Here is an 11,053-nt window from a genome sequence, read left to right as displayed (position 1 = left end):
TTGGTCAAAATTTCCTAAGTTTTATATTGAAAGAAATTAATTTAAAAAATATATTTCCAACTCATTCTTCCAAATTTACGTCATTTCCATTACATAAATTATTTCCAAGAATTATTTTCATTTTGATCTTTAGAATACCAACATTTCCACATAACTTTATATTTCGGTCCATCTGATGATGCAATTTTTAAAATAAATTGTTGATGTTTGCATCAGATACTCAGTGCTCCTATTTTTTACTTTCACAAAATGTGCATAACAGGGTTTTACTGATTATGTAATAAATTTATTATACTGTAATACCAATAATACATACATGCACAATGGTCTTGGTTTAACTAGTATGCATTCAAATATCTATGTCTTAGGTGATCCTGATGCCAACCTAAGATACATCTGTTATATCTTAACAGAACATAAAGTTGCTGTTGTGTGAAAAAATTGCACATTTATTTGTGAAAATCAGCATTGAATTAACAGAATGTCACAATTTGGTCATTATGTGAATATCAAAATATCATTTGTAGAAAAAAAAAACATCTTCACATGAGGTTTCTATAACTATAATTCAAAATATCATGTTAACAGGTTTTTTATGAGTCCATAAGCATGGGAGGGGAGACTGACTATAACCAAGAGCAGGTTTTGGTTATTTGTACAGGTAGATCCTTCTTTAACTTCATGGTACTAGGAAAACGGGTAAGGCTTGGACCAGGAAAAGTAACGTAGGGCTTAAACTATAGTAGACAATATAATGCTGGGTCCCAGGGGGGGTCCTACAGGGCTTCTGCTCCGAGTCATATATGGCGTGAGGTCTGGGCAGTGGTTCTGGGGATATGGTCTTTTTCAAGAATCTCAAAACTTAAATCCTTGGATGTAGAAAAAGAGCTTGGGCCCCGATCCAACAGAGTTCTTGTGTGTTTTATGTGGCTGAATGAAAGGTGGACTTTAAGGTCTCTTTTCCTGAGTACCGTAGCTGTACAGTTGCTGTTTCATGCAACCGAGTCCACATCTACGAATGGCGTGATCTGAAATATCAAAGTTGAAATTCAATAGGCATATTCAGTATTCACCATATAAAAAGGAAAACATATATAAATATATAAATGCAAAACACTAGAATACGAAGGCTGATCTTTCTTTTTACTATGGTTTTGTATAAATCATTTACATTTCCTTTATTGACCATATACAAATATAAACAGATGCATAATATACCCTAAATATGGAGAAAAAAAACAATTAACCACAATTAATCAATTAATCTCTGTAGGACACTGCTTTATTAAAATGACCACTCAAATGAATCCCGGTCTTTCACAGTTTTTGTGGGTTTAAAAAAAATCGTCGCTCACAGAATGGACAGTGATACTGTGCAGATGGACTGCAGCGACACTTTTTCAAAGATGGCACCGATCGCCCCGTCTGAGCTGTTACATGGAGCTGGAGGAAGACGGAACAGGGAATCTGAATCATTTAAACTACGATGCGGAGGTGACCTGCCACGGTTCATTCCTTCTCACCAACAGGACGGCTTGGAACTGATCCCAACGTAGCACAATGTGAGATAAGTGGCATCTTCTTGACTTTTCAATGTCATTTTTTTTTTTTTACATGAAGCTAATCAGTGTTCTGGTTTATTTGATCAAACAAAAAAAAAAAAGTATGAGTTCTACTAAGACCCAGAGTCTCACAGACCATATAGTAGTTATGTCAACACATGCGCAAAGTTTGAAAAGCCACGGCTGCCCCCATTGTTCACCATTTACAATAGTAAACATCAGCTAACCGCTAATGTTTTCCCATTAGTGTTTAGCTAACACGTCATGGTAAGAAACTCTTCTCAACAGCACACTTAAAAGAAGCTTCATAATTAAAGCAAAACTATATGAATAAAAAAAAACTCACTTTGTTTTCCTCAATGATTGCTCACCAACGTTGTAACCATCATGGTCCTGAGCGTCCGTCTTCATTTGATTCTCCTTAACACGTCTACCACCACAATCTGGAGAGCAGCGAGGTTTCACCACAGAAAGTTGTTGGACACATGTTTGAACTAGAGGGTTCTGAGGAAGGCTATACGGGTCAGTTTTGTTTGGTGTTAAAGGCAGTACTTCCTCTAACTTAGTGCTACAAGCTAGTTTTGGGGGGTTTGGGGGGGAGTGAGGTTGGCTTTGGGCTCAGGACAGACGTTACAGGACTTTTTGTGTCTGGGCAGAGGATGTAGGGGTCAGGGTTTGGGTAGGCATCGAAAAAGAAGAGTTCAAGCTCTGGTCAGAAGCTGGAGAAGTTTCCGTATGTTTTATGTGGCATGAAAGATGGACTTTCAGGTCTCTTTTCCTGAGTACCGTAGCCGTACAATACAAACAGTGAAAGTGTTGCTGCTTCCTGCAACTGAGTCCACATCTATGAATGGTGTAATCTGAAATATAAATAGGTGAAATCTATTAGATATTTAACATCCAGTCCATTAAATATGAAATAAAAAAACAACAACAATGGAAACATACCTCTATGGGGAATTGCTTTTTTAATATGTCGACTCAAATGAATCTTGAGCTTTGACAGTTTTGTGGGTTTAAAGAATTCTAGGCCACAAAATGGACAGTGATACTGCGGAGATGGGCAGCAGCGACACTTTTTCACAAAGGGCAGTGAACGCCCCGTCTGAATTGTAATATGGAGCTGCAAAACATAAAAGGAAAATGAAGCCAAATTTCTCCAAATATAAGGAAAATTATTTGAAAACGTTACTTAAAAAAACCCATCATAAACAGATTTACTTTGTTCTCCTTTGGTTCAGCCTCAGCAAGGTTGGAACCACAGTCATGATCTTTGGCCATCTTTATTTGATTCTCTTTCGCACATGTACCAACAAGGTCCGGAGAGTGATGAGGCTCAAGCTCGGAGGGTTTCTCTGAGCGCGTGTGAACTACAGGGTCCCGGAGCATGGTACAGAGGAGAGTGTTGTTAAGCCATGAAGGCAGAACTTCCCCTAACTTTGTGCAGTAAGCAGGTTTTGTGGGATTTGGGATGCGGGTAGACTGTGTAGGTTTTGAGTCCTGGGCAGACCGGGTGGGGTTTGGGTCCTGTGCCGGCGCTGAAGAGTCCGATGTCTGAACAGACGTTAGGGTGCGTTTCATGTGGCAGAATGAAAGATGGACTTTAAGGTCTCTTTTCCTGAGTACAGTAGCCGTGCAGTATAAGCAGTGAAAGTGTTGCCGTTTCCTGCAGCTGAGTCCACATCTATGAATGGTGTAATCTGAAATATCAAAGGGAATTTGATTTAAAATCCAATATTTGCATCTTCAAATTTACCACATACAAATATAAACACATATACGTACACACCCTATAGATGGGGAAATATTGCAATCACAGTTTAAATGACTGTAAATAAAAACACCATACCTATATAGGAAACTGCTTTATTAAAATGACCGTCCATATGGATCTTGACCTTTGACAGTTTAGTGGGCTTAAAAAATCCTGGCCCGCAAAACGGACAGTGATACTGTGGAGACGGACAGCAGAAACACTTTTTCACAGACGGCAGTGAACGCCCCGTCTGAACTGTTATATGGAGCTGGAGGAAAATGGAACAGGAAATCAGATTAAGCTCAACTAAAAGTGTGGCTTGCATCCATTTCATACTCCTAAATTAGATCCTGTCTAACTAGTTTCAATAAGTAAAAACGTATCATCTGCATTTAATTTAATCTTAATGTAAATCCTAGTGGGTAGAATACATATTCTTTGGTTGAAACCTGACCACACGTCAAACTATTTCATCTTCATTTACTGTTTCAGGGATTTTTTTTTTTCAATAAAGTTTTTTTTACGCAAAAAAAAATTATATGAACCGGAAAAGACCTGACAGTGGCGGAGCCTGAGAGCGACGCTTACAGCTGGATACTTCGCGGAAACGCAACTCGACACAGCCAAATTAAAAAACAACAACAACAAACAATTTAATACAAAAGACGTATTTTTATAATAGGGCTACATGTGAAAAGTTTGAGCTAGCTTACTTGTTGGTGTTCAGCCTCAGCATTGGCGAGAGGGTAACTGTAATCATGGTCAGACGCCTCCATCTTTGTTTTGGGCATGCGTGAAAATGGTCCGGAGAGCGTGTGTTTCTTGAGAGGGGTTGCGACGTTTAAGCGTGCTATGCGCACGCGCAAAATTTCGGGTCCTGAACCCGAGTTACGACTGTTTTGTTTCGGAGAGTCGTGTGCTTTTTAGATTAACATTCACAGATACAAAAGAAAAAAGAAAACTTCAAATAATCAATCAGACGGTTTAGAAAAATTCTTTTTATTAAAATATTTTTTTACATTATTATTTTTAAAATATTGCATGTCATACGAATAGGCATCACCTTTGAAACAGAGAATGAAGAGATGTTTTGCAGCCTCGTCATCGAATATACAGTAGTTGTGTTGTAAATTAAATATGTGGTTCCACTTTCGAATTAAACATCATTAGCCCTTTAATATGAACATTTTCATATTAAAGTAGAAAAACCCATAAAGTTTGTGCTTTTCTTCCCTAAAATAGTAGACTGGTTAATATTAGACTGGTTAATGTTAGACTGGTAAATATTAGACTGGTTAATATTGCATGATGTCTTAGGAAAATATTCACACGCCTAGAACTTGGTCTCCACAATTTGACTAATGGTATCCCACAGATTCACATATTTAATTTCCTTTTATGTGTGGAATATACATGCTTAATAAATTTTGACATTATTGATTTGTATTGATTATTGTTATATTCTAATGTAGAATTGCAATATAGCATCAGAACAATAAAAAAATCATTTTTAAATCTGAAATGTATCCTTAACTAAAAGTATGTTTAATACTTGCTTTAAAAAAACACTTTTAATTTATAAAATGAGCATGAATTGAATATGAATGGATGTGTGTGTACTAATTTGACATGTTGGAACATTTTTGTCCGCATAACATTTCACTAACAAACTTAAATCGCCACAGTTCTTCTCACCTGTCCAGGTTTTATGTTATTATTATAAATACTTCGCTACATGTTTGTTTCATACTTCCTTATACTTCCCCATACTTCCTTACCAACATGTGTGTGTGTGTGGGTGTGTGTGTTGTCTAAAAAGCGGTCTAGCAGGTTAAACCAACCTCCACCTATAAAGTGGGTCCTTACTGACCGACACTGAAGAGCCTGGAGTCTTCACTGTTCTTACATCAACTCCTATCCACGGTATTTATTTATTTATTTTTTGCTGACCTAAAACAGGAGATCAGGTATGGCAGAACAAGCCGCGGCATGACTGAACGTGTGGAAAGGTGCGCGTACGGCTCGGCGCGGCAGGACGAGGAAGTGAGGCCGAACCGACATATTTTCGTGCGTGTGTGGAGTGTGTCAACAATGGACGAGTTTCGCTTTTCCCAACTGAAAAGCCAGGCGCCGTAGGAGCCGCTCCGCGGTCTTTGCATGCGCTCCTGTGCGCCAGGGAAGGCGCGATGCCGGCGGCACCGTGGCGCGGCGCGGCGCTGCTGCTCTGCTGCGCGTGTTTGTGCGCCGCTCTGGGTAAGCTGACCCCGGCCGTCTGCTCACGCTGCGGGTCGCACCGACCGACCTCACTCGTCTCTGTCTGTTTCTCTTTCTGCACAGAGCAGCGAGGCTGTATCCTCGGTGAAGTGGGGAAGCCGGTGCTGCTGCCCTGCCACCCCAACTTGGGGAGACTGTCGAACTTTTCCGTTGAGTGGAGGAACCACGACGAGGCCGTGTTCAGGTCGCTGTGGGACGGGGATGGGAACGTGGAGACGTGGAGCGTGAATTATGCCAGGATTCCCACAGACGCGGCGGCCACTGGGAACTTCTCCCTGGAGCTGCCGTCAGCTCAGCCCAAACACGACGGGAGCCGATACGGCCTGTTCCTGCTGTCAGGGGAGAACCAGAGCGCGCCTCTGTGTACCAGGTGTCTCAGGGTCGCAGGTTAGTTCCGTAACATTGAAATAAATCAATTAAAAGGACTTGAAATAATCAACTAAAGCAGAGAGGCGCCACAAAAGGAGTGTTGTGTTTTGAGCACTTTTTTCCTTCTGGTTTTGGTGATTCTGACTTTCAGATGTGATCTGGTCTACAGGGCTTAAAGGGGCAGTTTTACATAAAATCGATTTTTTCAGCTGTACATCATGTTATAATGTTGTTCCCTCAACAAAATGATTTCGTTGTCTCATGCATGTTTGACAAATCCTTGCATCGCCCACGGCAACCATTCAGCTGTGCAGAACGCCTGGGTGGACGAAGCCTCCCACTCAGCTCCTTCAGACTAGCCAGCAGCAATTAGCAAACACATGGTGGAACTGCACATCTGCTGAGATCAGAGCAGGAGCTAATTCTCAGATAAAAATGTCGTTAAAGGGTTAATAAGGAGCCATGTTGTGATGACTTCCCAAAGAGCAGGACTTTTAAAAGACACAGAGGCCCAATTACAAGAAATTAAATCAGGGAGTCAAATTTATTTTAAGATGTAACTGACATATGTAGCATTTTTATAACAACTGAAGTTAGCATAGTTACTTGATTGTGTTAATAAAATGGCATCATGTGTCTGGAAAACACATAGCACTGTCCCTTTAAGGCTGCTGACTGGACACACACAGTCACTGTGCACAAGCGAAGGTAAGCTACTATGTGTCGTCACCAAAGAAGCTGGTTGTGGGCGTGGTATCCAAGCATGTTGATGGAAAGTTGAGTGGAAGGACAAAAATTATGTAGAAAAAAGGTGCATACGCAATAGGTGCAACTAGTGGAGTCTGGAGGAAGAGTCCAAACTCCGTGCAGATCTGTACCAAGAGGTTTTACAGCACCTCATGCTTCTTGCTTTCTACTGGCAAGCCTAACGAAGACGCTCTCTTTATTAGCAAAAGAACAAATCTACATAGTAAATTTTACTTTTTCAATTTAACTATTGAGCAACAGCCATCTTTTCAAACATATCCTAATTTATTCACATGTGCTTACAGTAAACGATCACAAAATCATTTAAAAAGCCTGACGTTTGTGAGTTTTGTCGTTGTCGCAGCCAGTTTTAGGATCCCCGAGGTGAGGAAGGAAGAATCGTCCTACCTGTGTCGGTCCTGGGGGGGCTACCCCCAGCCTGTCGTCTACTGGCTCATCGACGACAGCCGGCAGCCCCCCGACGGCGCCGTGACGACCCGGGCCCAGGCGCTCCCCGACTCCCATCTGTACAACGTCACCAGCCGGCTGACCGTCAACGTTTCCAAAGACGACACCGTGTCGTGCACCGTCACGAATCCGTCCACGAATGAAACCCTGACGGCCAAACGTGAGTCTAACGCTGGCGCTCGGTGACGACGGTCCTTCTTCTAATTAAACGGGATTGGTGTCAAACATGCAGCAGAAATCTTTGTGCTGCAGAAATGTTCGTTTGTGCCGCTATCATTTTGAAGATGTTAAGATATGTTTCCAGAGGTCATCAAAGGTCAAGCAGTCAGTCCACATTTAAAAAATCAAACAAAATATGGTGTCCGTCAACTTTGATAAGTTTGTGCAGCAAAAACGTTTTGTGCCGCAAATGTTTTTGTTTGTGCCATTATAATTTTTAAGATTTCAGTACAAGTGCAACATGAACAAAATTGCTATAAATTGATTGTGCAATGTTTGTGCAACAAATATATTTGCAGCACAGGTGATTGACACCAAATTTGCTTGATTTGGTACATGCGGGGGAAGGAGGCTGATTGACCTTTGATGACCTCTGGAAACATTTACTAATATCTCTAGCAGTGGCACAAACAAAAAAACATTTTGCTGCACAATTTTGTGCAGCAAAATGTTATCGGCACCAATTTTATTTAATTTGAAGAAGACCTTCTGTCAGGTCTTCTCCGTCGGATGCCAGAACACGCCGTCAACTCTGTTCGCTGTTTGGGCTCGCAGTGGGAGCCAGCAGCAGCGGGAGACGCGCGTCGCAGGGCATGTGGATCTTCAGCACCGTCCTGTGCGTGGTGGTCGCCATAATGGTGCTTGCCGGGATCTACTATCAGCTCCACCTGGACAAGATAAGCAAGCGGAGGAAGAAGGAATACGTGGAGCCACGGAGAGGTGAGCCCATCGATACTTTCCGGAAAGCGGAGCGAGGAAACCATGAATGCTCTTCAACTCAGCCCGTTCGAGTTAGCATGAAACTGCTTCTTCATCTTTTTAAATATCAATGTATGTACCTTTGTTGTTGGGGGGCTGTAGGTACAGAATGCAGCTCAGTAGGAATTTCATCATGTGCATTGAGTTGGATCTGTTTATTTACAACCTCATTGCTCCTTAATTTCAGTATAACTATAAATAAATTCACTCTGACGGTGAACCCAGTAAGATCCAACATGCGAAGTGTCCAAACTAGGATTTGACTCCACCTTGATGTGTTTTGCTGTTCCAGGCTGAACCAGGCCAGGTTTATTTATACCTCTGAAAAGTTATTCATGCTGCTCTAACTTTTTCACATTTTCGTCACATTTCAAACACAAAAAGGAAAAGTATGTCTTTTTTTTTTTTTTTCATTTTTCCATCCATCCATCCATCGATGGAGTTTGAGCAGCAGTTGCAGGTTCAATCATTATTTTTTTATTTATTTTTTCCCCAAATAGAAATCTGTTTGACATTTACCTCTCTTTACTCTGATGCCCCTAAATAAAATCTCTTGAAATCCCCTAATTAATAAATGGAGCCCAGTGTGTGGTTTGTTTTGCTTACAAGTCCAGAGTTTTGTTAGTGACCAGCAGAAAGGTCAGGGATCATGTTGTGGAGAGGTTTGTATTATTATTATACATTATCTCAGTTAGCTATTTTCAGTCAATCATTCTGAAGGTGGTGGAAGAGGCTCTTAATCGTTTTGGTCAAAGATAAAATCAAACTGGTCCGAGATGTACATACGACTATGTTAGTTTTTGGCACGTTAGTCTTTTGAGTGTGTTTATGCAACACACCTGCTTAGAGTTTGAGCAGCAGTTGCAGCTGCGATTATTAACTGTGGTGTGAGCCTTTTTTGTCTTATATTTTCATTAAAAATAAGATTATATTATTCCGTAATGACGTCTAGATTTTTTTTTTTAAACCTAAAAATATGGTTAAAAATGTGTTTAAACTAATTACAAAAATCAGTTTTGGATGGTATGTTTGGAAATGGTTTAGGAAAGTCACTGCGGCTCAGCATTAATTTCATTTAGAGGGAACGAAGGCAAAAACGGCGTATGTGGGGGGGGGGGGAATGATTTGGTCAAAAAGTTCTCTTTTTCAGAATCTACGGCCAGATTTGGCCGATGTTGACGAGCACTCTTCATCCATATCATTTTCCTCCACTTCTATCACAATAAATCCCGATAAAATACGCAACATGACAAAAGAAAAAAAAAAAAAGAACAACCAAGGGGTGTAAATACTTTTGTAAGTCACAGTATGGATGTGTAAACAGAAAGCTCCTCTGACAACAGTGAGCCGCCTTGCGCTTGCCGCCGTGTCTGACTGAATGTTTGTTTCCATCAGGTCGACGATATCAGTACAAGCAGGCGACCGAGGAAATGATGCCGGAGCCAAAAGAGACCGACGTGTGAAAGAAAAGGACAAGAAAAAAAAGTTCATCTCTGGATCCACCGCCACTTTTTTATGATCAGTCCAAACAAACAAACAACAAAAAAAAGCACCGACATGTAAATACTTCTTGAGTCATTGTGTTGCATTTTCTAGATGCTTATCCTAAGCTTGCCGTCTACTTTTTTTTTTGTTCTTAAATGTGCCGGCTGATTGATTCCAGTCAGAAATGACAAGGACACTAGTAGCCTGGCACATTCTGTTCTTAATGAGAACATGCGTCTAATTTCCTCTTACTCTACAGGAAGTGAGGAAAAATGGATTTTTGATGGTGAAGTCCAAAGATCGGGCGGCTAACTCCATAATGTAATGCTGTTACTGGTCACTTATTGGTGTTTTGGGCGGTCATCATCCTGTTAAAGCACCAATTTCCTCTTCAGTATAACGCTGGACCACCACCTCCTCCTCGAGTATTTGGAACCGATTCCTGGTACCCAACAAACAGACCAGATGGTGTAGAATGAGAAGTTTCCACATATTGTGATCCCAAACCCCTCATGATTATAGTGTAGTGTAACTTGAATTCAAAGATTGGGGTTAATTGTTGGAATTATTTCTCTTTAGCAAACCACAAATTCTTCTGAACGTTTTTTTTTTTGCCCCAACTCTGGGACATTATTGATGCTTTTTGCAATAAACGTGCCTTCACACAGACACTGTTTAATTCTTACAGCACTCAAAGGCAACAGAAGAAACTTCCCCCATCAACAGCTGTGAGTTTTTTCCATTGTGACTATTTTTTATCCTTCGATTGGATTGCACGTTTTTCATTTTGCTTCAAGGTTCTGGTTTTGGTTCATGCTGTAAAGCATTTCAAACCATGTTGGCCGCATAGTTTACGTTTTTTTCCCGCTTTCACCCAATCTGCCTTCAAGTCGAGTAAAAGCCCTTCTGTTTGTTCAGGAAATGAAGAAACTCACTGGAGCCCAAACTAATATTCTTATACTATGTCACCACTGCTGATTTCTATTAAATTATTTGCCTTGTAGAAATATAATTTCTATAAAAAAAAACTGAACAAAGCGCTGGCTAACTTTTATGTTGAACACAGCCGCAAATGTTCTTAGGGGCATTGCGGTACTTTTATGTTTGGCGCTACTGTTAGCCATGGAGTTTATGCATGTCTTTATTGTGTGTGTTGTTCTTCGTTATTGAAGCACTTTAAATTGTCCGTAAACATTTTAAAGTTCCCTTAATTTAGAGAGGATGCTTTCTAAATAAAGCTTGTCTGTTTTAATCAATGACACGCCTCCATAAGTGAAGGTTTATAAGATATTTCCCGTTTTTGTCTACATTTTAAAGCCACAAGGGGCTGAAGTAAGGATTTATTCTGACCACAAACAGGTGCTTTGGTGACTTATTATTAAAAAAAACGGCTTTCAGATGTGGTGTCTGTTAT

General features: G+C 40.6%; 2 protein-coding genes across 3 annotated transcripts; one reads left to right on the top strand and one right to left on the bottom strand.

Moving 5' to 3' along the window:
- Positions 1 to 264: 264 nt before the first annotated feature.
- On the bottom strand, positions 265 to 5,318 carry LOC111609719. Of its 2 annotated transcripts, XM_023339711.1 has the most exons (6): positions 4,032 to 5,318; positions 3,412 to 3,586; positions 2,784 to 3,262; positions 2,511 to 2,685; positions 1,909 to 2,422; positions 265 to 1,028 (listed from the first exon to the last, which is right to left on the bottom strand). In XM_023339711.1, exons 1-5 carry the CDS (start codon positions 4,107 to 4,109, stop codon positions 2,193 to 2,195), a joined length of 1,137 nt encoding a protein of 378 aa, XP_023195479.1. In that variant the 5' UTR covers positions 4,110 to 5,318; the 3' UTR covers positions 265 to 1,028; positions 1,909 to 2,192. The 2 variants fall into 2 exon arrangements, 1 of the variants encoding a protein (XP_023195479.1); XR_002753287.1 differs by lacking the exon at positions 3,412 to 3,586 and having other exon boundaries at positions 4,032 to 4,816.
- On the top strand, positions 5,316 to 11,036 carry LOC102217526 (ICOS ligand-like; the record flags this gene model as incomplete). The annotated part of the gene is made up of 5 exons (XM_023339810.1): positions 5,316 to 5,571; positions 5,656 to 5,979; positions 7,073 to 7,336; positions 7,951 to 8,115; positions 9,550 to 11,036. Coding segments are annotated over 5 exons (1,077 nt in total), but the record flags the coding sequence as incomplete, so codon positions are not given.
- Between the last annotated feature and the right edge of the window lie 17 nt (positions 11,037 to 11,053).

Source organism: Xiphophorus maculatus, chromosome 9 (assembly GCF_002775205.1).
Source record: "Xiphophorus maculatus strain JP 163 A chromosome 9, X_maculatus-5.0-male, whole genome shotgun sequence".
In the NCBI taxonomy this organism is placed as follows: Eukaryota; Metazoa; Chordata; class Actinopteri; order Cyprinodontiformes; family Poeciliidae; genus Xiphophorus; species Xiphophorus maculatus.
This window is presented reverse-complemented; position numbering and strand designations above follow the sequence as displayed.